The sequence below is a fragment of the Camelus ferus genome, chromosome X (assembly GCF_009834535.1).
Source record: "Camelus ferus isolate YT-003-E chromosome X, BCGSAC_Cfer_1.0, whole genome shotgun sequence".
In the NCBI taxonomy this organism is placed as follows: domain Eukaryota; kingdom Metazoa; phylum Chordata; class Mammalia; order Artiodactyla; family Camelidae; genus Camelus; species Camelus ferus.
In genome coordinates, this window is record NC_045732.1 from 37,178,815 (window position 1) to 37,205,046 (window position 26,232).

A 26,232-nucleotide genomic window follows, 5' to 3' on the forward strand; every position below is an offset into this window, starting at 1 on the left:
GTGGAGTGTACTTTTTTTTATTGGAATATAATTCACGTGCCATAAAATTCACCCTTTTAAAGCGTCCAACTCAGTGGTTTTTTGTATAGTCACAAAATTGGGCAACCATCACCACAATCTAATTCCAGAACATTTTTGTCACTCCTAAAAGAAACCCCCCACTCATTAACAGTCACTCCTCATTCCTGCTGCCCCCTGCAACCACTAACCTGTCTCTAGGGATCTGTCTATTCTGGATAGAACATTCACTGTGTGGTCTTTTGTATCTGGCTTCCTTCACGTAGCATATTTTCAGGGTTCATACATGTTATAGCGTGTATCAGTACTTCATTCCTTTTTGTGGCCAAAGAATTTTCCATTGAATGAATGCATTACATCATGTTCACCCATTTATAATTGATGGACGTTGGGGTTGTTTCTGCTTTTTGGCTATGGTAAATGGTGCTGCTATGAACATTCATGGAAAGGCTTTTGTGTGAACATAATGTTTTTACTTCTCTTGGGTCTGTACCTAGGAGTGGAATCACTGGGTCATATGGTAACTCTATGTTTAGCTTTTTGAGGAACTTCTGAATTGTTTTTGAACATTATTTTTTGACCTTGATACAGTTCTCTTTCCTGAGTGTGAGGTGGTCTGTACTTGTGAGGGTGGGAAAAATGATCTGCAGGGACTTAAAACTTTTTTTTTTCTGTTATCTGTTATACATTTTATGTACAGAAAGAATGGTACCTTCATATAGAAACTTCCTGTCATTCAGCTGCATGATTTCAAAATGTGAGGAAATCTAAAACATGGAGCTCCCGTGGTGGCAAGGATTTGGGGTGTCTGAGCTCTCGGTTTCCTGACCAGCCTTCCAGCTGTATCTCTGGCCACCTGTCACAGTCTGTTACTGGCACAGACAAGGCCCGCTTATTCCAAGGACATGACTACTGGGCCACTTCCATCTCAGAAGGCCTGGTGGGGCGTCCAAATGCAGAAATCTGATTGCTTTTCGGGGATACCAGTAAGCCAGGTGCAGACAAGCCTGCAAATGTAAAGCCTACTATGTACAAAGCAGAAACTTACGTGCTGTGGCGGCCTGGAAGAGGCCCTGACCTTCGACCCGGCCTCCAGGTTCTCCCACTCCCTCGCGGATGCCCGGCCCGCTCCTCGTCTGGAGGGCTGAGCCTACGCGGGCTCGCCGGGCGAGCGGCCTTCTCAGCATGCGCAGTCGCTGCTGGCCGGTTCCTAAAGCGGGCGCTCCGCGAGGGCGCGCTCACGCACGCGCAACGTCTCGCCTGCGCGCGCACGGGGCCTCCCGCGGCACGAGCCCCCGCCCCGCCCCGCCCCGCCTCTTCCCCCCTCCCGCGCGCTCGCCCGCCGCCCGCCGCCGCCGCCGGAGCTCTGTAGTATGGCATCGAGGAGAATGGAGACCAAACCTGTGATAACCTGTCTCAAAACCCTTCTCATCATCTACTCCTTCGTCTTCTGGGTGAGTGGCCACGCCGGATCGGTGGCCGGGGCGCCGTCCGTCAGTCCATGTAGTGATGCTCCTGGAAGGGAAGGGGGAGGGAAAAAACCCAAACCAAAAATCAAATCTCGGTCCCCTCCTGAAGAAGACAGGCGCAGGGTGCTGGGCCAGGGCTGCACGATGGCGGGTTGCAGGCTTGGGGCTTCTTGGACTCTGGACCCTGCGCGGCTCAGGGTGCAGGGGGCTGCGTGGTGGCGGTGACTGCAGGTTGTCGACCTTTCTAAAATATTTTTAATACATTGATTTATTTTTTTAAGCTCGCGAGTTAGGGTCAGCCTCTTGGGAAAGTTGCGAATTTATTCGTCTGTTTTCCTCTCTGGACACCTCTCCCCATCTTCCCTTACCAGCCTGTTCTCCATGCCTCTTGGAGATAACCTGTGGCCGGCTGGGAGCAGGCGCGAGAGCGCAGGGTTTGATTCCAGATTCCCAGTTATTCCTGACCCCTTGGGGCTGCGGGAGGCAGGCGCCAGGAGCCCTGTACTGCCTGGCTGGGCAAGGGCGACCAAAGGCCCCGAAGCACACGGATGGGGGGGCGGGCGGAGACGCACGGAGGGGAAAGGGTCTTACATAAACCAGGGGCATCTTCGAGCTTTCTTGGCGACCCAGGAGATGGTGCTTAACGACCCTTTTCCCACTCCCCTCCACCCTTACACTCATCTGGTCTTTTTCTCATTGCGTGAACCCAGTCCGCAGAGCCCTGCGGGAGGACCCCCGCCACTTGGTGATGGCAATAGCGCCCCAACTCTACTCCCCATCTAACTGGTGCTGCTACGGGTCCTTGAAGCTCAATGCAGAAGGGTGACGTCAGCCCCTAAGCTGAAGCCTCGAGGGGCTGCATGGTGCACCTCGCGGAGCGATGCGCCCTTCTGCGCGCGGGAGGAGGAGGGGGGCGCTCCAGGCTTGTACCTTACCTCATCGTGTTTGGCAATTCGTGGAATCAGTGCAGGGCTGACACTGCAGTGATTCACTTGAAGTGGGTGGTACCTAAAGACCATTCCCCGTTATTTCTCTTTCCATCTAGACGACTTCCTTCTCCCAAGTCCCCCTTTCCCACACCAAGCCACAGCTACCCCGCAGAAGAATGAATGTGTGTCATCACCCCCTCACCCCCCCAAATAATCTGGGTTTTCAGCTTTTAAGGCAGTCATTTTGAAACCTGAGGCTCTGCAGAAAAAAACCAATCCCGTCTTTGGTTGTTCCCCCCTCCCCATTAGCCCTAATTTTGGCTTGAAACTGAGGCACAGTGCTTTATGAGGTACCCAGACTCGGCTTAATGGTGAACCAGGCTGTTTGTAATGACCAAGTCAGGAACTGAGGTTTATTAAGGATGGAAAAAAAAATCCCTAATGCCCCCTCCCCCGCCTCCGCGAACATTCCTTGTCACGGGCTCTGGTGATTCTTCAGGTCGGGAAACTGGACTCTGGGGACCAGGCATACCAAGAACTCTGCAATGAGATAAGATAAATTAACTGGTATATCACACAGGGCAAACCAGAAATGGACTTTATTTGGATTGAAAACGACGCAGGTTGAAAAATCTCAGCAGTGGAATTGTGAGCTCTGTACAGATCATATATTATGTTCTTCTTAGCGAAAACAATAATGCATCCTGGTTGCTGAAACGTCCCAGTAGCCATTCCTGGGAACTGGTTTTGTTTTTTATTTGTTTCCTTAAATCTCTTTGTGTTTGGCCTTTTAGTATTTACTAGACTTCCTATTTGTTACTGGAGTAAATCATATATGGGTAATTATATTTAGTTTTCTGAAAAATCTTTCAGCATCACTGCAGGCTGGTAAAAAAGGGAGTCTTCTGGATCAAGGCTTTTCATATGAGCTCTTTAACCTCCCCCGCCAACACAAACACCCCATGCATCTAATTACTTAATGCCCCCTAATACATCTTAACCACTGAATTTTATGTCCTCTGAAGTTCCCTTGGTGCCTGCATTTTACGTTTTTCCTACTTTTAAGATTTGTCTAGTTTTAAATAAAATTATAGCGTGCTAAACAAAATGAAGCATTTTTCAGTCATTTCAGTCAAATAGCATTCAGTAATCATTTCATACTTCACAACCAAAGAATGAGATGTCTTCAGATGCAAGGGTATTTTAAGTAAGACATTTTCATTAATAAGCCATGGTCCACATGCTGTGTTTTCCATTGTACCTTAAATGCTTTTTTTTCTTTTAAAAACAGCTTTATTGAGATATAATTCACTAACATATAATTCACCCTTTTTAAAGTGTACAATTCAGTGGTTTTTAGTGTATTTGCAGATATGTGCAACCATCACCCCAGTCAATTTTAGAACATTTTCATTACCTGAAGAAGAAACCCCATACCCTTTAGCTATCATTCCCCTTTCCCCTCCAACAACCCCCACCACCCTAAGCAATCACTAATTACTTTCTGTCTCTGAAGATTTCCCTTTTCTGGACATTTCATTTAAATGAAATCATATAGTATGTCGTCTTTCATGAATGGCTGCTTTTACTTAGCAAAACGTTTTCAAAATTCATCCATGTTTAGTCCTTTTTCTGGCCAAATAATGCTCCATCGTATGGAGCATTATATCACATTTTGTTCACTCATTTGTCCACTGATAGACGTTTGGGTTGTTCCTATCTTTTGACTGTTATGAATAGCAGTGCTATAAACATTTATGTACAAGTTTTTGTGTGAACATAAGTTTCCATTTCTCTTGGGTAGATACCTAGGATACCTAGGATTGGAATTGCTAGGTCACGTGGTAACTCTGTGATTAATCATTTGAAGAACTGCCATACAGATGGCACCATTTTACATTTCTTCCAGCAGCATATGAAGATTTTAATTTCTCCACATCCTCCCTAGCATTTGTTATTACCTGACTTTTTGATTCTAGCCATTCTAGTAGGTATCTCCTTATGGTTTTGATTTGAATTTCCCTGATGAGTAATGATGTCGAGCATCTTTTTAATGTGTTTTTTGGTCATTTGTGTATCTTCCTTGAAGAAATGTCTATTCATAGCCTTTGCCCTTTTAAAAATTGGGGTTACTCTTTTTTATTATTGAGTAGTATGTGCCCTTTATATATTAATTCAAGTCTCTTATCAGATATAGCATTTGCAAATATTTTCTCCTATTTGGTGGGTTGTTTTTTCACTTTCTTGATGGTGTCCTTTGAAATACAACAGTTTTTTATTTTGATAAAATCCAAATTAGCTGTTTCTTTTGTTGCTTGTGCTTTTGGTGTCATAGCTAAGAATTCTTTGCCAAATGCAAGATCATGAAGAAAATACTGTCTATAAGAGTCATTTACCAATTCAGTAAATGCAGTTGATAAATTTATCTTTCTCTAGCACCTAAAACTGTCTGGCACATAGTAGGTACTCACATACTTGTCATAACCTCTGAAGTTATGTCAGGTAACTAACAGAAAGGATGATCTTAGTGTGCTTTTAACTGGAAGATGGAGGAAAGATTAGGCAGAATTTTTTCCTCAGGTTCTCTGTGAATCATTTTAATAGTACTATTTCTCTTCTCTTACCTTGGTTTAGATTTAGGACCAGAAGACATTTGAGCTTAAAATGGTTGGTAGACTAGTAGCATCAAGAATTTTTCTGTCTCTTCTTCTTCTCTCCCAGGTTTTCTTATTCTTGTTGCTGTTGAGAAATCACATGTTATTTTGATTCTTCTTAAATTCTGCTTCTCTTCTCTGAAAGCTTCTGGAATCTCTTTCTTGTTCTTAGTGCTCTGAAATTTCACAATTGCTATATGTCTGTTTTTATCTCTTTCCTTTGCACCCTTTCAATCTGCAAACTCAGGTCCTTCTGTCTGGGGAAGTTTTCTTGAACTGTTTTCTTGTTTGTTTGTTTATTTTGTTTTAAATTTATTTCCCTTCATTTTCTCTGTTCTCTTTCGCTGTTGGACCTCTTAGATCATCTAATTATTCCCCTTCTATTTTCTAATTCTCTTTGTCTTTTTGTTCTACTTTCTGGGAGATCTCTCACTTTACCTTGCCTGCTACTACGTTTTTCAATCTGTTTTATACGTTGATTTCTAGGAGCTCTCTGTTGGAGTCTGTTTCTTTTTCTAGCACCCTGCTCTTGTTTCATAAATGTGGTATCATTTTAAAACCCCTCTGACAATATTAATGATTTTTTTTTAACGTCTGCTTCTTTCTGCATAGTTTCCTCCAAGCTTTTCTGTTTTCTGGCATGTTACAGATTTACCTCAAATTTCTGGTAACCATTTGCTCTCTGTTCTGTATATGTTTAAGAGTAGAGCACTGAAAATGCTGATTGGAAGCTCTTAGCATGAAGTAGGAGTTTGTTGATTGTAAGTTGAGTTTTGAGACCAAAGTCCGTCTCTTTAGGTCTTTTCCTTTGGTCTAATGAGATTTCCTATAGAAGAATCTCCCAATCTTCTCTCTGGATGAATAAGGTTAGGGATATGGGTATCTCTGCATGTAATATATAAACCCTTGTTTAAGCTCCTGTTTCCAGTGTAGAATCCAATGTTCACTGTGCTTTTGTCCCCCAGTTCACTTCACCCTCCCTAGAAAATGAACCCATGCTGGAATGGGGGAGAAGGCAGAGACTAGAAGTTGGAAGGGATCTAATTGCTTTTCATAAAGCTTTTTACCAGATTCTCCTTATTTTAGCCCCCTTTCATCCCTAGTCCCAGGAGTGCATGGAGCTGCCTTCTGGGGGGTGCTTGTGTGCAAATATTTTATTCTTGGCTTTTCTCACAGCTGCCATAGGATTTGGCTTTTTCTCAGCTTCCAAAATGTCATTGCGGTTGTCTCCTCTTCCATTCTCTTTGTTATTGTGGATTAAAAAAAAAATCCTTTTAGTGTCATTTCAGTGGAGTTTTGGGAGATAGCCAAGGTAAATGGATGTGTTCAATTCATCATCTTTAACTGGAAGTCCTTTATATCTGTATCTCTACATTGCATGGTACTAATTAAATAGGTAGTTGATTGTGAGTGATTCAATAGAGCATCTAAAATGGCAATAGTTGGGTTATTCTAATAGATATTGGTATCTGCTTTTCAATTTTTAAAAAGCTTTTGAATGTTGAGGGGAGTGTTCCTGGTTGGAACAGGCTTACTGAAGCACATCCTCTTTTAAGTTCATCTGGTCATCAGGGACTGAAGTTGGACAAATGGGAACGAAGCTCTGAAGGTTGCTGCTGTTTTTTCTGCTCATCTAATTTCTTCCCACCAGGTGTGAAGGCCCGTGTGTCTTCTAATCTGGTGCAGACCTTGCTGGATTAATTTCACGTGGAAGCAGCAGAGATCAAAGTATGGTGGGGTGTAGGGCGCTTGATGTTAAATGGGTCATTGCTCTGCTGTGTTCTGTTACTACGATGATAACCCTTCATGTTTATTACAGGACTTGTGCATTATAACCTGAAGAGTTTTTCCTTATTTAATCAACTTTACTTCTTCTGTGCAATATGCAATTAGGATATGTGCACTACCTTTTATAGCATTTGGGGAACATTAAGTCTTTTCCACTCAATAGTTGCTTAGAAACTAGCTGAATTTTTACCCAGATAGAATGAAATACTTTTCTCAATTTTAATTATAGCTAGAGTTCTTGATTTGACCCTACCGTGAGCTACATTACTTATGATTCATTGACTGTTCAGCGTTACGTAGTTTTAAGCAAGCACCTCAGAAGGTGACAGTGTTTCTTTGTTTAAACGTGTAAAACCTTTGACATAGGTGACTAATGCACTGCTAAAGCAATTTGAAGTGCACTTTAAAAATATGTTCTTATGTCTTTTTCTCCTTTGGACCCATTTTAGCAGCTTCCAATTTGGGTTATCTCCTCATGACAAGCAGATCAGTGGATTGCTGCTTTTAAATGTCTTTTTTTGGCTGTTATCCCACTTGCCTTGACAGAATGCTTTTCATTCTTGGCTGAACACTTTTGTCCCCTTTTATATAGAGCCCCCATATTCATCAAGAAAAAGACACAGGGGCGAGGGGAGACAGAGGGTTTTTCTTTGTCTTGTTTTCCCTTTGGTTTCTCGATCACGTGAACATGTAAGCCTGTGAAATAATTCGGTGAGAATTAAGGATCACAATTCTACTGTGGAAGATTTTCTTTGTGCTTTCTTTTTAAGGTATGATAGGCTTTTTCATCATCATTTATTTTAGGAGAGCTTGCAGTTGCCTTGTACTAGAGGATGGAGTGGGTCAGTTGCAGGTACTAGGTGAAAAATCTAGATCCATGATTCTCCACCCTGTTTGCCCATCAGGATTGCCTAAGGAGTGCTAAGGCACTCTGAGAGAGATTCTGATTCAGTTGGCCTGGAGGAGGGTGCCAGCATTCATAGTTTTAGAATAATCTCCCAGGTGATTCAGCTGTGCAGGTAGGATTGCGAACCACTGATTCAGAGAACTCAGTATACGACAGCAGGAGCAGGCCCGGTCCATCTTGTGTCTCTTGGATCTGGAGATAGCTAGGGAATATCTAGCCATTGAGTAATCTAGCATTGGCCTATTGATTGCGTCTGCTTTGCTGAAAAGTCTGAGGCTAGGTCTCCAGGGTCTCTTAGTGAACCAAAACGGCCTTGTCATTCCTAGGAGAACTTGCTAGTCATTAACTAGAGGAGTGCTCGTTAGAATCACTAAGGGGCTTTTAAAAACACAAATGTTTGGTCCTAGCTCATGAAGTTTCAATTTTAATTGATCTGGAGAGGGGCCTGGGTATGTATTTTTTTAAACCATTCCCAAGATGATTCTCATTCCTCGGATGTGACTCTGGCCTGCGATGCAGTTTGTTATAAATACTTACCATATGCTTTCCTGTAGTGATCTGTAGTACCATAAAGCTAGTTTGAGGAGAAGGTTCTACAAGCAATATATAGGCAATCCAGTATTTTTATCACCCAATGAACTAGTCTCTGCCAAGTGTCTGCAATTGAATTCTTAGAGTTTACAGTCGTTTCCATTCTTTAGGGGGAATGTATTTGTTTATGGTTGTACTGAAAAGTGGGGAAGAGGCTTGGTTTGCCCTCTGTCAAAAGATTAGACCGTCATCCAATATGTAAAACAAAAATCTGGAATTCTTTACTTACCACAGGGAGAACTGTACTAGCCAAGCACGGTTTATGAGTGAATTTCTGATCTTTTGGGCAAGTGTGGTGGTGTTTGATGGTTGCTTTGGTTACAGAGGCAGGAGTGGCTGACCCTGGCCCTAGAACCATGGCTATTTGGGTGAGACTTGTTTGCCTCTGAGAAGCAGTCACCGCAGTGCATCTGCTGCTGATTGGTTGACCTTGAATTGTGTGAGGCTGTCATTGTAATTAGCCAGAAGTATGTTTCCTGAAACTAGTTGAGTTGTTGATGATTAGAGGTGAATTGCCACTGATTAAATAGGTTAAGAAGTGGGTGGCGGTGGTTACTAGTTACCATGACTATTGAGTAATCAATCTTCTTCCCCCACCAATGTAGGGACTTTTATTTTTGCCTCAGACTACCAATGCTTGTTTCTTAGTGAATTGACATTGCCTCTGCACCTCAATTCCCATTCTTCAAACATAATCATAATGATGTATAGAATTCCTGGGTCAGTTCCTTGTTCTCACCGTTCCACAGACAGTATTTGAGAGTTTATGATTTCTAGGGAATGTGTTAGGACTTCTCAAAGACCTTAGGTTGAAAAGGAACCCAAAGCTTGATAATGCAGCTGGGTGGTAAATGTTCCTAAACATCCCTTCCACATCCTCATCTCTACTTGTGTTCAATTTCTATTTCTGATGGAGCTTTTCAAGATTTCTTTCTTCTTCCAATTTCTGCTTCATATTCTAAACTGTATCACTCTCTTGGTGTTCTTTTAGCTATTGCCTTCTATTGCAGGGGATTTAAAACTAGTCCTGTGTGTAGTCTTCGCTTGGACATTTGCTGTGTGAACTTAGGCAAGTCACATGCTCTCTCTGGGCCTCAGTTTCCTCTTCAGAATAGAAGATATCTGCCTCAGTCAAGTAGTGAAGGTTAAATGACATTCAAGTGCTTTGTAGTGTGACACATATATTTTGGCAGCATTATTTCTTATAGTGTAGAGTGTTGCTTCTTAATTTCTTGCATATGCATATGGGAGGTATTGTGTTAATATTTGTTAAATGAATAAATTGATCAGAACACTCCCTATCCTGGAAATTAAGGGTGATTAACTTTTCAGGTTTTATAGTTTGCTACCAAAGAGAGCTGGGATTCCAGAAGGGTTTGAGTGGAAACCAAAAACATAATGAGTTTAGGTCGCTGAATTTAGCCCTGTCACTGGGATAAGGGTATTCCTATTTAGAGTAAATGAATATAAACTTGTATAAAATGTATAAAATAAATAAGCTGCAAGGATATATTGTACAACATAGAGAATATAGCCAATATTTTATAATAACTATAAATGGAGTATGACCTTTAAAAATTGTGACTCACTATGCTGTACAACTGTAACTTATATAATATTGTACATCAGCTATATTTCAGCTAAAAAATCAAATGAGAAATTGATGACTCCTTATTCTTTTTTAAAATAAACTTAATTTTAGAACAGACAAATTATGGAGATAGTACATAGAGTTCCCATATACCACACAGTTTGTCCTATTATTCACATCCTACAACAGTATGGTACATTTATATGTTGCAGTTAATGAACCAAGATTGATTCACTATTAATTGAAGTCCATACTTCATTCAGATTTTCTGAGTTTGTACCTAATATCCCATTCAGGCTACCGTATTATGTTTGGTAGTCATTTCTCCTTAGACTTCATTTGGCTATGACCGTTCCTCAGACTTCCCTTGTTTTGATGACTTTGACAGTTTTGAAGAGTCATGTACTTTGTACAAATGTCCCTCAACTGTGATTTGTATGATATTTTTCTCATGATTAGACAAGGGTTATGTGTTTGGGGAGGAAGATCAAAGGGGTTAAGTGACATTTTCCTCCCATCATCTGAACAGTACATGCTATCAGCATGACTTATCACTGTTGATATTGACCTTGGTTACCTGGCTGAGATAGTTTGTCAGATTTCTCACTGTAAAGTTACTCTTTTTCCCCCTTGCCACACTGTACCCTTTGGAAGAAAACCACAATGCCTAGCTCACACTTAAGGAGTGGGGAGTTATGCTCTACTTCCTTGAGGGTGGAGTATCCACTATTATTTTTTTTTATTAGTTGAGATGATTTCCATTCAACAGTTGTTAAAACCAACAGTAAATATTTGTTCAAGTAGTGTAATACTAGAAACATTTGAATCAGTTGAGAACTAGACGGAGATTCTTGGTTACCATTATTATTTGTGATTTTGGTTTATCTACAAATGTAGTAAGACAAAAAATAATTCAGTGTTGGAAAAAGAAGAGATAAAATTACCTCTTCACAGATTCAATTGTTGTATTCTAAGAAACCTAATAGAGTCTAGTTTAAAGATAAAAAACTACTATGAGAATTTGGTGAAGTGACTAGGAGCAAAATAAAAATTTAAAAATTAATTGCATTTCATTTTATCATAAGCCTTAGAAAAGGAGAGGAGGGAAAATTTCAGTCTCGGTAGCAACAGAAATCATAACTATTTCATAATAAAGTTAACAAGAAAGACAAAGCTCTTGTATGAAGAAAACTAAAATCTTACTGAGGGTCATAAGATCCGAACAGATTAAAGGACATTGTGTTCTTGATTGGGGAGATTTAATATTATAAAAACATCAGTTTAAAAAAAATGTGTTCAAAGCAATTCCAAGTAGAGTCCCAAAAGGATTTTTTAGGGGGGGTGGCATTTGATAAAATAATATTTAGGTAGAAGAGTGAATGCCTCTGAAATCAAGAGAAATATGAGGGGAAAAGGAAGTGTGTGCCTTACCAGTGTTATCAGAATAAGCTATTTTATATAAAATGGCCACCATGATCCCATTTATGATATTCTTGTATAACGTCCTTCACTTGGGTGTGGGCAGGACCTGTGTTTCTGACCAATAGAATACAGCAAAGGTGTTTGAATGTATGTACATGATCATATTAGATAAGATTGTGGTGTCTATCTTCCTGAGAGACTCTGTCCCTGGCTGGCTTTGAAGAAGCAAGCTTCTATGCTGTGATCTACCCTGTGGAGAGGACCACATGGCAAGGAACTGAGGGCAGTCTCCTGCTGACCGAAAGCAACTGAGGCCTTCAGTTTGGCAGCCTGAAAAATGATATCAACAATCAAGTGATCTTGGAAGCAGATCTGTCCCCATTTAAGCTTCAGATGAGACCGTAGCCACCTAACACCTTAATTGAAGCTTTGGAAGACCCTGAAACAGAAGACATAGTTGAGCGGTACCCAGACTCCTGACCCTACATAAACTCTGAGATAATAATTGTGTGATGTTTTAGGTCTCTAAATTTATGGTAATAGTATCGTGTAGCTATGCGTAACTAATACAACTATTAAGTCACTAATTGATTCAATATGACGTTGACTTACAGAGAGACAAATAGGACCATGAAATGATAACAAATCCAGAAATAAATTCTAGTATATATGATTTAATATATGAAAAGGGATATTGATTTTAGTGACAGAAAGCCACGTTTAAATGATGCTGGTGCTACTGCACACGTGGGAAAAAAATGGAGCCCTTACTTGAATTATATTAAAACTTCTAGTTGGTTTAAATGCTTAGATATAAACACAAAACCAAATTCTGTAAGAAAGTATAGAGATTGTGTGTACAATATAGGGATTCAGAGAGACTTTAACCAAGCTGGGGACTCAGAAGCAATTAAATTAAAAAATCAATGTATTTGCTTATAAAATGTTTACAATTATATGGCATAAGTACAATAAAGTCAAGTAAACAGTTATGGTGAGGTGCAGAGCCAGTACCAGACTGTTAACTAACATACTGCTTTCTTCATTAAGAAAATCTTGTTAGAAAAAAAAATCTATTTATATTCTGATGCAAGCTCCTTTTCATTTTAGATTGATAACAGTTTGCTGACCAGCTCTGTCCTACTGACCACACTTTGTGAACTACTGCTCTGGGGAAGGAGCCAGTACGCTGTTTCTGTAAGGGGCCAGATAGTAAATATTTTAGGCTTTGTGGGCCATGTGGTCTCTGTTGCATCTACTCGACTCTGCCATTGTCCTGTGAAAGCAGTGTGGACAACTCTGAAGTTGACTGAGTTGGAATAAGGAAGGCAACAAGTGGTGAAACCAGGTCAACTAGGAAAGAACAAAGATATAATACAGGGTGACAACGGGAATGAAGAGTAGAGGACAGTGGTAAGCTACTTTGTAATGTGGGAAGGACAATTGTGAATGAGTGAGAACCTCAGTGTTATTTGCTTGAAGAACCTGGATAATGGTGATGCCCTCATGGAATTGCAGACTTTAGAAGAAGTTGGTTTGAGACTAATATGATGTGTTTAGTTTGAGACACCAGTAGATTTAAAAGCCAGGCCAGCTCTCAGAAGCTGGTTCATTTTAGTCTTCTGCTGGCAGAAGTGGTCCTGGGCAATTCTTTAGTTTTGGCCATCTCTATACTTCCTGGCCCATCCCTCCATCCACCATGGTCACAGTTAATTGATCAGGGGAAAGGATCTGACCCTTGGATATTTGCTTGTTGGCTGGTCAGTAGAACTTGAGATGATCAGGCTTGTAAGATCTGAATGGAGCAGTTCTTTTTTAGGCATTTGAACTTGAGATGTAAGAGAGACAGCTGGTGTAGGGACAGGAGAAAGAAACATGGGGAGAAATGGCAGGGAAAGGGGAAATCTAAGTCAATGGGAGTGGTGGAGAGCTGAGTGGGACCAGTGAACTCCTGGCCACTAGACTATGTAGGTTCCTGGACAGATCTACAGCAGCCCATGCTTGTTTTTCCCTTCTGGCCTGGAAGAGTGACTTTTCATGGTTCCGGTGAGCTATGACCACAGGGGCATGATTCCTTTTCTCCTTGTTTCCTCCTCCTTCCTAATAGTAAAGCTCCATGGCTAACCAAGAAGGGTGATTAGGTGGATGAAGTTATCAGAAAGGCAGATTTGGCGTTAAAAGAGGAGGTTGATGTGAAGATGCAAAGTTGAGAAAAGCCCAATTTGTTCATGTAAGTGGCATGAATTTGTAAACAGTATTCTTTTCAGCTGCACAGGAAGCCCAAAGTTATAAATGCAGTTGATGCTAAATTGCTTGCTGATAATAGGTGTAACAGGTGTAGCAAAGCACTCAGCCCGCAGCACTGATGGAAGCCTGAGTTTCCAGTAAGTCTTGTTTAAGGGATGAAGGTTCTGCTATAGGGTAGGAGCAAGTTACTTATTAATCTCCTTAACAGCAGCTGCTCTGTTTACAAAGTAAGGTTGGCAGTTGTTTTAGTTTATATCCTTCAGAGATGTTTTGAGGACAAACAGGTAACTGCTTTGTATGTTGTATTTTTCATCAAATGGTCCTGGTCTACAGAGGTGGTAGCTAGCCAGACAATTTTTACAAACAACTTAGAACAGGCAGCTCTGAGTCGTGGCTCAATGAGGGCTTTGGGGGGCTTTGATTTGGTCTAGACGACAAATGGAGGTGAAATGCACTTCTCCACGTGGTTGGCAACTGGGATCGAAGTCTTTTGAGCTAAGATATCAATAGTGAACTCTTTGTGTGAAGCGTGCGAACCATTTTGAGGTAAAAATACAGGAAAAAGATGCATAAATGAATATTCTAATAAAATCTGTTCAAATAAACTGTCTACAAAACAATATGTATATACGGTATACCATTTTTTTCTAAGTTAAAAAATGCACATAACAAGTCCTAGATGGGGACCCACATCAGAATGTTAATAGTCATGGTTGGGCGGTAGGTGATTCACGGTTTACATTTTCCTTTGTGCTTGCCATTATTTTTCAGGGTTTTTCTTCTCCCCTTACACATAGCATGAATTACTTTCCTAATTAAGAAAACAGTGAATACTGTTTCAAAAACAATTTTTTTTCCTGGGCATGTTTATATAGTTCTCTTTGGTTTGTCAAAGACGGGATGCCTGTATTTACCACCTCGTCTCATTTATAACATGGCAGCTCCTCAGCCCGGTCTATTTTAGCAATTGGATTAAATTAATGCAGAGCAAAAACACATTCAACTTGATTTTTAAGTCTTGTCTCCTCAAAATAAAGGGAAATGCCTGTTCCTATTGAATATTTAAAAAGAAATTTGGGGGCTGCATTTCAAATAAAATACTAAGGGAATAATATGATAATTATCCACGTGTCTGCCACCCAGCTTTATCAGGTCTTGGCATTAAGCCTCAGTTGTTTTGGGCTTGGATATTTGGATTTTAAGGAAATATACAAAAAATTATGGTTGATTCTCGTACATCTTCTGTCATGAGTTCAGAGTTTATCAGTTGAGCCTATTTTTACACATTTACTAATATGTACACATCCACAATTACTATAAAGTATTGCCTTAAGATTTTTAAACGTTGTGTAAATGAATCATGTTGTGCATATTGTTCTGACGTTTGACATGTTTCGATGTTAATAGCTGTGGATCAAGGGTTCAGGGGTAAACGAACGATGGCCCATGGGCCAAATCTCGCCAGCCACCTCTTTTTGTAAATAAGCAGCAGAATTGAGTAGTTGTGAGAGAGACTGTACGGCTTGCAAAGCAATAATTACTGTCTGGCCCTTTACAAAGAAAGTTTGCTGACCTCTCATCTAGTCCATTTTTTGAATGCATATATCATTATTTATCCATTTTCCTACCCATGGACACTCATTTCCTGTTTATTTGTAAGAAGTGATGCTTTGGTGAACATTGGTGTGTGTATATATATATATGTATTTCCTGATCATGTGAGTTGAGAGGGTTTCTAGTGTAGCACTGATCATGAAACAGTTAAGCTTTTAATATATTTTGGTGTGTTTTTCATACTTAGTCAAAAAATAAAAAAACCTAAGGCAGACAAGGCTTTGATAGCTGATAGGTGTGTTATTTAGTGGTCTGAGTTAGAGAAGATATTTTTATTCTTGATTTAAATGGTTTTTCTCAAAGTGGATTTTTATTGCTAGAAGAGAGAAAAGTGCTGAGTGATCCACATGGAGCAAAGTAAGACTTACAAATGATCCTGGCAGCAACAAGGGAGTACCGACTGTATGCAGCTCACTGTATTTAGGTCATGGTGATGTTGTTGTCTTCTTACTATTAATAGCTGCTACATGATTATTGAGCATTTACTAAAGGACAAGGATAGTATTAAACACTTCACATGCATTATCTTGTTTCATCTTCATAACGACCTGTTGAGGTAGTAATTACTGCTCCTCATTTTGAGAAGAGGCAGCTGAGATCCAGAATTTAGTCCAAGGTCATGTGTAAGTGAGGCTTCAAAATGGACCTCTCCACCTGCGCTGGCCCAGTGCTCAGTGTCAGGGGCACAGTTCTCCATGGTAGACCTTTGTAGATGGGCTAGAGGGTACTCTTTGAGAATTCACACTGCCCTGAAGCACAAGTTCTTATTGGTTCCAGCCTTGGCTTCTATAAGCTGGTCAAGGCTTCATACACAGAGAATTCTTGTTTTTCCAGAAAGGTCAAAGTTGACAACTTCAGTGGCAATAGTTATCCCACATGGCTCTTTTGTAGAAAACTGAGGCCAGGGCCATCTTTTCACATTTTTTCCTGTCCTCCCACCTCAAAACTCCAGTTTCTCAAGTGAGAGTTACAGTGCTTCACAGATAGTGGACACTGAAGACTATCTAAAGGATCCTAATGTCAGGCTTAGGGTTCGTCCTGAACATCTGGGCAACTGCCCATTCACTTCCAAAGGTCTGAATCTGTAAGTGTCTTTTTTCCCTTTACAGTTTGTGGCTGGTGTGGGCAAGACATCAGAATCCCGAGTCTTTCCACTCTCATTAAAAAAAAAAAATCATATGCCTAAAAGTCTGCAAATTACTGCCCCAAACTGCATGGGTATTATTTCTCCAGCTGCTGTTAAATATGGTCAGGATACGAACTCGTCTCTTATGGCTATAAGTTCCCAACCACTTAGAACAAGACAGAAACCAAGGCATTAAAAACTGCTGGGGATGCAGTTTTTTCTTTGCTTTAAAGAAACAAAGCTGAAAGCAGCGGGAATCATCAGGCATTTTCCTATGGAGCTGACACTAGCTTAAATAGTTATCTAATCCACAAATGGACACACAGATAAAGCTCACTGGCACAATTGCCAAGTAAAAGTGTCAGCTGGAGTGATCTTGCTTCCTCCCTTGTACTTGTTTGCAGGCAATAATCTGACCAGTCATTCATACTCCCTATGAATGGCAAAAGGAATTCTTGTTTGTATCAGGGTAATTAACTATCTTAGCGATGATGTTAAGAATTTAAGACATTGGAGGGCACTGGAGAAGGTCTAGTTATAAAAAGGAATGCCCTCCCAGGCTGCTAAAATCCCATCCTATAGATGAGCCTCCTTGGACCAATCATACACAAACAGCAGTGATAATAATAAATCATACATTACAAATACAGAGATCATTAACATAAAGTATTCCTTAAACTATATTAGTTAATACACATGTGTTCTAGTTGTACCATCATTCAAACTGGGATACTGTCCTGTCCCAGATCAGTCAGGTGGCAGAAGGAAGTGCTTTGAACCTTGGGGCCTGTTGACTCGGGGCCTAGCTTCAACAGACCTGTCTAAACCTAGTGTTCCTGTGTAACCATGGCAATATTTTTCTGGGGCTGCTGAGTGCCCTCTGCATCAGGTCCCTACAATTGTAAAGTTTAACTAATAAGGATTTTGGAGGATTTGTTTTTTTTTAAAGACTCTATTTGTAGATGGGGCCACTGGTCAGAGAGAGAAAAAAAGCTGCATTCAGGTTAAGTCTCAGTTGAACAGAAAGTGCCAAGTTACATTGTCTTTTGTATGTTAAGGCAGCCCCCCTCAATATCCCCTCTCCAGCAGCTAATGAATGGAGTTTGTCTTTTTTTCCCCTCTCATTTCTACCTCCTCCAAATCTCCTTTCTTTATATATGTATCTGTTATATCCACTTTCCTAAGTTATAAGTGCTGGACTTTCTCTTGGCCTTACCTTCACTCTTATCCTATGAATCACTACGCTCCGTTGATTCTAATTCTCAAGTAGCTCACACATCACTTTTCTTCTGCCCATCTCACTGACTCTGTCTTCTCTCTCACCTCTCTTACCATTACACTGTTTTCCTATGTCCCCTACCTCCAGCCTCCTCATTTCATCCTATCTATTCCGTAGAAGTAATTGTTCTAAAACAAAACAATCTGATAAAAACTGGTAGTTCTTTCATGTCACCTACAAAACTAAGTTAAATTTGTGGGTGTGTGCTGATCGGACTCACATAATAATCACTTACCTGCTTACCTGTCAGCTTTCCATATTTATTCATTGCATTTGCTCAAGGAATTTTCTAGGAATACTGAGTGCCTGTTCTGTGTCAGTTTCTGGGATTTAGCAGCGAACAGAATGAACAAGCTGCTCGGTTAGGGAGGAAAATAGACAATAAAAAGAAAACAAATATGACACTTTCAAATTGTGATAAGTTCTCTACAAGAAAGAGTTCATGGGATGGTGGTGTGGGGGCTTACTTGTTAGAGTGATCCCAGAAAACCTCCCTGAGCAGGTGACACTTGAGCTGAGACCTGAAGAATAAGGAGGATCCATAATTTTGAATTTGGATGATGCAGAATTCAGTGTGTTTTTTGCTGTTTGCTGACCATTGTTAATCTGATCATTCCAGTTATCTGTGTTGAAGTAGATAACTTAGAAGCCAATCGACTGTTTCAGATTTGCCTTCCTTATTATTCTTTTAGCATGAAAAAAACATGAACCTGATTTTTTAAAAATTTATTTTTAAGGGAGATATATAAACCGTGCAATAGAAATGGAAAAGGACTGTCTTGGTTAGTTTACACATGAGTGAATAAGAGATGGCCATGATATAAAGCACTCTGGTGTTAAATATAATTGTGATTGGAATGAGCAAATGAAATTAGGGTGGGCCATTCCGCCATTTCCTGAAATTTGCATGATCCTTTATTTCTCTCTCATTTTCCTTACACCTAACCTTGAAAATTTCTCCACTCATTTGCTTTATCCAAACTGATGTGGCTTCATGGCTTATTCACACATATAATCACTATTTTTACTTTTATGATTATATCACCACTAATTTAAAAAATACAGTACTCTGCTTTATAATGACAATAAAAATTTTTGCCATGAAATATAATTGTCAACCAAAAAATTTTCTGTGGCTGATAAATATCAGTTGTAGAATCAGCTGACATCTAGTCTTGAGTATACAATCTTAAGTCTCTCAAATCCACCTTGTGTGTTTGCCTTCTGATAGTGCCTATTAAACATCAGTTCAGAGACTTGTGGTTATTCTAAACCCATTGTCAATTGACCCTCTTTTTGCATATTGATTTTTTGACACCATCAGCTCTAGATTTAATCTGTTGTGTGATATCAGATAGGTTTGAAATTATGAACCTAAGCACTCCTCCCAGAAAAGCCCCGATGAGCATGACTTTATCATATCACTTCCAATTAGCCTGTGGTCTTTGTTATTGTATCTTTATATCTATGTACTTGTAATCATCTTAAACACACTGAGTTCTGCTTTTTCCAGTTAATGTTACTCAGATTTGGACTTGCAAATGTCAAAATTGTTGTGTATATTGCTTTGTATTTGAAAAATTAAGCCTTTGCGTTGTGAAAGAAACATAAAGGACTATGAAAATACTTTTGTACAGTTTAAAGAGTAATTAAAAAGCAAATGCTTATTGTAGTTAACCTCCCAGGTTAAGAAATAGAATATTGGCAGCACCCCCAGAAGCCTTCTGAGTGACCCTCTTTATTATGTCTTCCTCCGCCCCCTCCCCTCTGTAGGGAAAACATCTACAGACATATTTACCACCCCCTTGCTTTTCTTAATAGTTGTACCACCTATCTTCTCTCTCTTTTGTTTTTGCCTATTTTTGACCATTATATAAATTGAATAATAGTGTATTCTGTGACTTCTTTCACTTAATGTTGTATGAGACCCATCCACGTTGCTGCTTGCGATTGTATTTGCTCTTTTTCATTGCTGTATAGTATTTTACTGTATGATTGTACCACAAACTCTCCATTCTCTTATTGGACATTTGGGTGGTCCCCACTTTGCTTTTATGAATAATGCTACTATGAACATTCTTTTGCTTCCTGTTGAACATTTGTGAAGATGCAGGTGCATCTTTAACTTAAAAGATACGGCTAACTTGTTAAAAATTGAGGTAATATTGGTTTATAACATTATATAAGGTTCATGTATATAAACTTATATTTTGACTTCTGAATGTACTACAGTGTACTTACCACTAAAAGCTTAGTGTCCATCTGTTACCATACAGTTGACCCTCTCCCATTTCACCCTCCTACCACCCCCCTTCCCCTCTGGTTTTCACTCATATATGGAGTATATTAAAAAATAAATCAAACCTAGCAAAATAAACTGTTTTGAAAAGTAGTTGTAAGTTGGTGAGAATTCTAATTATTTTGCATCTTCTCCAGCACCTGACCTTGTTAAACTTCTCAGTATTTTTCCAATCTGGTGCATGTTTAATAGTATCACCATGCTTTTAATTTGTGTTCCCCTGGTTAATAATGAGGGAGTGTATATTTTCATTTGTTGCCCACTCATATAAATTCTGGGATCATATTTCATTTCCCCACAAAAGGCATCATATTTTCCCCCTAAATCCTGTGGTCTGAGAGAGTTTTTGACTAATAAATTATACTTTTAAGAATTTTTTATAAATGTAATTGCTTGTGTTTATATACAGTATATTTGTATATAGTATTTGCATATGAATAATTTGTATACAACACAAAAATATGTAACTGTTAACCAGGTCATTTATCCATCTGACTGTGCTTGTTTCTTTGTTTTTCTGAACTACCTAGAGCCTTGACCTAGGCACTTAAAAAAAAAAAAAGTTTCTGAGAATGCTCAGTGAGCCCTCTTTATTACCTTCGGGTCCCCTCGGTGATTTGGAGACCGGGCATCGGACTAGAAACTCAGGTTTCTTTCAACCATCATCTATGTGTCTGACAAAGCATTATGTTTGTTACTTTGCCTTAGTTTGCAGAATTGGGAGTTGTGCACTAATTAATATCAGAAATGCTTTGAATATTTTGCATCTAATTTCTTTTGGGGGTTATTTCCTTGGAATATATTTCCAAACGTGAAATTATTAAACAGTTTATTTCTTTTAACCTGGTATCTTATGTTAGGAGATGAACAGATCAAACCATTTACTCACACTCTGTCTCACATATGGCCTTATTTAATGTCTTTTGTTAGTTTAATTTGTAGGCAGAAGTGGTATCAATTTTTCTTTTAGTTTGACTAAATATTGGATTTAGGGACTTGAGCTTTAAAAAGTCAGTTTATTGAAACTCTGGGACATATTTGCATTCTCTCCAAAGAGTATATGATCAGTTCTTTAATTCCTTTATGTTGCACTAAAACAAATGACCAATTTATGAAGTTATTAAAAGAGAGTTGGTCAATAGTGATTATTTATAGCTATGAAACCTATCACATAAGTTTAATGACAACTCCTGGAAGAATGTACTTGCAATGTTTCCAGATTTTCTTATGCTCATTAGCTGTGGAGGAAGGCGTTGATTGTATTGATTTCCTGTATTTGAAAGTGTCCTGTTAAGTCATCAACATTCTCATTTTTTTTCTTTCTCTGGGATTGTTATCTTTCACCACTAGCTTTAGCTGAATTTGCATAATAGATCTTGTTATAAGGATCTAATGCAGAGATTCTCAACTGCGGGGTGGTTTTGCCTGCAGGGTACATTTGGCAATGTCTGGAAACATTTCCCATCGTCACAGCCGAAGGAGGAAGATGTGACTGGCATCTGATGGGTGGAGGCCAGCAGTCCTGCTAAACATCCTACAACATGCCCGAGATAGTCCCCCACAGCAAAGAAGCATCTGGCCCAAAATGTCAGTAGTGCCAAGGCTGAGAAACCCTGCTGTAGTATAAATGAGCTTTTTTTTCTTTCCCTCTTTTTCCTCCCTAGTCACTGTTATTTCCGTGTTTTAGGAGTGAATTATCAGTTCACATTCATGTTCCATGGGGCTCTAATAAGATTGATATTGTTTAATCAGCTTAGTTGGAGAGATTTTATATAGATAGATAGATACACATATACACACACATACACATATATATTTTATATACATATCTTTTATAAATTAAATACATACATATATACATTACATATAAAATACATTTATAAAATATATGCATAGTTTATATTTTATATACACATATTTTATATATACACACACATGCAATAAAATTCACCAATGTTAAGTGTAAGATTTGGTGAATTTTGACAAATATGTACAGTGTACAACCACCACTATAATCATGTTTAATATGTAGCTTCAAATATACATTTATTAAATGATGATATATTCCACGGCAGAAGGACACTTAACTCAAGTACTAATGAGTAGCTTGTGACTAGTAGGTGGAATGTATATGGTCATTCATAAAGGATAATGCCCTTGGACTGAGGTCTCAATTTTACCCTGTTTTAATATGAATCTAGTGAGTGCTTTATTTTTACTTGGAGGGTCCGTGTAGACCTCTGAAAGACTGACTTAGAGGATAGTTCCTGTGTTGTAAAATAGGAAACTTGTATTAGCCTCTATCATAAAGTACTGAGCTTTATTGTCTATAAATTTCTGGATTCCCTTTGCATTTTCTAGGGTTTTTTTTTTTTTTTTGTTCATCCACGTTAAAATAAAACTAGATGTTTGATTATTTAAAAATAAATAAATAAAACTAGCTGTTTGAAAGCAGACAAAGAATATATAGTTCTCTCTTAAAGGATAATTTCCAGAATGTTGGCTACTTTGGTGGTTGAATTTAACCTCAGTAAGTAGTAGCTGTTGTCTGTGGTAAAGTGAATGGAAACCCTTGCTTACTTTGCTGAACCACATTCTTAGAGGGGGAGCTCTGCCTTGACCACTAATTGCTGTAATTGGAGTTTGGGAGATGATTTGAGATGCGACTTGGAGTGATAAGTGAGTCTGAGTGCTTGGCTGGTGTTTTCTCTTTTCCTCTTTAGTTCCCTTTCCAGTCAAGGTGGTATTCACATTCCAGGTTTCATGGGGAGTTTGTTCATGTGTCTCAGAGCCGTGGAAAGGTGGTGATCAGTTACTCTTGATTTATATTCATACAATTGTGCTGTAATGAGACTATAACAGTTCTTGTATAATAGCAAAAAAATGAGGTAAGGATTAGAGCATTGTAACATTTAGGGGGTATTTGTAACTACATTTTAATACTATAGGCTATGGCTCAGAAAAACCATAGGACTCTTGCTGGTTTTATTTGTGGGTTTGTTTTAGGCAAACTATCAACAGTACTGAAATGATACTCTGTGAAAAGGAAAAAAAAATGTACCCACAAATTGAAAATGCTGTGCTTGCTGGTTTTCCTTTCTTGGTCTTACGTGCCAATCAAGAATTGCTGGAGAAAGAAGTCATGTTGAATAATTCTGCCAATTCCACCATGTAATCTTGGGATCATTTGTCATCCCTTATGGTAACCTTGGTATTTCAGAACTCTCATGATGAAAACTGTCTTCCAACTTTAGAAAATCGGGACTTTTTAGGAACGACATTTCAAATGCTAAGAAAAGAAGCTTTTTCTGTGGGAATGTTTGTCCTTAGTCCCTTCTTCCTTGGCCTCTTAGCCCGGGGTGCCATCTTACCACTGGCAATTGAGTTCCAAGAGTGTCTTGTCCAAAAGAAGTGATATTTTGGAATGGCTTTATCGTTGTTTGAAAGAAGGCATAATAGAATGATCCCAGATTATTCTTGATGGACTACAGTGTGGGCAAAAATCTCAGGCCTTTAAATTCCCCATTTGCCCCTACTTTTCTCTTTTCTTCAATATTTTTACCGTCCCTCTTGACACTGAAAGTGTTTTGCTAATGGGTTTGTGGTTATTTAACCCCTAGGCTGATGCCAGGTTAGCACTGGAAGGATGGATTGGGTTTTCTGAGTTCAGAATTTTTGTTTGATAATGCTCAAGCCTTTAGTTGGTTAGCCGTATGATTAGCAATGAGCCACTAAGAGATCACAATTTGGTGAAAGTACTTATACAATAGTGCAAAACTTTCAAAATCTAGAGGCGTAAGACAGATTTGGAATCATGCTGTACTAAACAGATTTGTGTCCTGATATTTTTCATTCATTGATTCAGAATTTTCCCATGTTTTAAAAAATTCTTTAAAAATAACATTAAATGGCCATGCATTTTTCCATCCTGTGATTTATTTGTTTAGCAGTTTCCCTGCTATTGGGTTTATATGCTGTTTCTAGTTTTTCACTAATAGAAGATGGTGATTAGTAGTTTTGCATTTAAATCTTTGGCTTTACATGTTATTACTTGCTTAATCTGTCTTTATGGTAGAATTAAATATGAATGTTTTCAAATATTAAAAAATTTTGCTAGAAGAGCTTTCAGAAAGGATGTTTGCCAACATCCCCCTGCTAATTGTGTAAGAAAGTGTCAGTTATAGCACACTCTTGCCATTGATAAAGATTTCTAAAAACTGAAAATTTATAAATTTTTAAAAATTGGTAAATTATATATATGTAAGGTAAAACTGTAAAAATCTATTTGTATTTTATGAATTATCTGTTCTTTAATCTGGCCATTTTTCTGTCAGTGGTGTTTTATTTTTTTATAAGAGTGTTTATAGACTAAAGCTATCGATCCATTTTTTGTTGTTGTTGCAGATTACCTAATTTGTCATTCCTCTACAATTTATGAGGTAGGACCATATAAATTATGAATTTGATAAAATGAAAAATTCGTGTATAGCTATAATGCTATAGTGTATGTTGGCATAAATGTCCACTTACTTTTCCATGACCCAAGTGGTCATAGTCCTAAGGCATTGTGGCTGAGAACTTTCGGTTTGTGAGCTGGAATAAAATATTCCTTTATTGTGTTAAAGTCATGACTGCTAATTGCATAAAATTGTTAGTCTTTGCTACTTTAGTCGTTGATCAAAGTTTCCTAATAAATACTGTCTTCTAATTTCTAAGAAAATTTCTCTTTAGTTTTTCAATGTCATGGGCATTGGGAATGGTTCGTATCTGTTAGCCTGGGCATGAATGCCCTAACATACTCCTTGCTTTTAAAGGAGTTTATATTCCAATGGTAGGTGGCATGAAATATACATGGAAATAAAAGGTAGGCTTTTGTTTGCTTGATTGATTGTTTTTAACAATTTTACTGAGGTATAATTGACATACAATTAACTGAACATATTTAAAGTGTACAATTTAAATTTTGACACGTGTATATACCTGAGAAACTATCACCACAATGAAGAAAGTGAGCATAATTATCAGGCCACTTCCCATTCCTCTTTCCCAGGCAATTGCTGGTCTGCTTTCCATTACTATAATTTGCATTTTCCAGCGTTTTATGTACTTGGAATCATACAGTGTGTATTTTTCTGTCTGGCTTTTTTCACTCAGCAAAATTATTTGGCGATTCATCCATGTTGTAATGTGTATTTATTTCATTACATTTTTTATTTCAATTTCACTTCATATTTCATTTCAAATTTATTCAGTTTTATTCCTGAGTTGTTTTTCAATAAATGGTTATATCTCGGTTTGTTTACCCATTTGTTTGTTGATGGACATTTGTGTTGTTTCCAATTTCTGGCTGTTAGCAATAAAGCTGTTATGTATATTTGTGTTCAAGTGTTTCTGTGGACATATGCCTTCATTTTTCTTGGGTAAATACCTAGGAGTGAAATGGCTGGATCATATGGTAGGTATTTGTTTAATTTTTCTAGAAACTGCCAAACTGGCCTACAAAATGGTTGTACTGTTTTACATTCACACCTACAGTTCCAGTCTCTCTATATCCTCATCAACACTAGGCATGGTAAGTTTTAAAATTTTTATGTATTTTAATAGATGTGTAGTGGTATCTCATTGCAGTTTTAATTTGTATTTTCCTAATGATTAGTGATGATGAACATTTTTCATGTGCTTATTTGCATCTATGTATATACTCTTTGGTGAAATGTCTGTTCAAATATTTGTCCCATTATTTTTTAGAGGGTTATTTTCTTACAGTTGAGTATTGAGAGTTCTTTATATTTTTGGATACAAGTCCTTTATTAGATAATGTGAATTACAAATATTTTCTCCCAGTCTGTGGCTTGCTTTTCATTCTCTTAACACTGTCTTTGCAAGAACTTAAGTCTTTGATCTTCGTAAATTCTGATTTAATTTAATTCTTGAAATTAATCAGTGTTAGTCCTCCTAGTTTTCTTCCTTTGTATTCCATTTTTATGGAAGTGATTGTATAGAATTGGTATTAGTTCCTCCTTAAATATTTGATTTCACTAGCGAAGCCTTCTAGGCCTGGAGTTTTCTTTATGGGAAGATTTTAGCTATAAATTCAATTTCTTTAATAGGTAGAGATCTATTCAGGTTATCTAATTTTTCTTGAGTGACTGGTGGTTTGTATCTTTCAAGGAATTAGTCCATTTCATCTAGGTTATCCAATTTATTAGCATAAAGTTTTTAATAATATTCCCTGATCATGCTTTCAATATTTGTAGAATGTATAATGATATTTCCTTTTCCAATCTCCATTTTGTAA

At 38.4% G+C, this 26,232-nt stretch overlaps 2 protein-coding genes across 4 annotated transcripts in view; one reads left to right on the forward strand and one right to left on the reverse strand.

The window, feature by feature from the left end:
- Nucleotides 1-1,201, reverse strand: part of LOC102508352 (ferritin light chain-like) — a 49,973-nt gene extending 48,772 nt beyond the window's left edge. For all 3 annotated transcript variants that reach the window (XR_004318242.1, XR_004318241.1, XM_032475837.1), the window contains exon 1: nt 1,067-1,201. The gene's annotated coding sequence lies outside the window, so the exon portion shown is untranslated. The remainder of the gene's footprint in view (nt 1-1,066) is intronic.
- Nucleotides 1,202-1,323: 122 nt separating this feature from the next.
- The window catches only part of TSPAN7 (tetraspanin 7), a 119,680-nt gene continuing 94,771 nt past the window's right edge, over nt 1,324-26,232 (forward strand). The window contains exon 1 of the mRNA XM_032475836.1: nt 1,324-1,472. Coding sequence (XP_032331727.1) covers nt 1,392-1,472 — 81 coding nt within the window. The 5' untranslated portion in view covers nt 1,324-1,391. The remainder of the gene's footprint in view (nt 1,473-26,232) is intronic.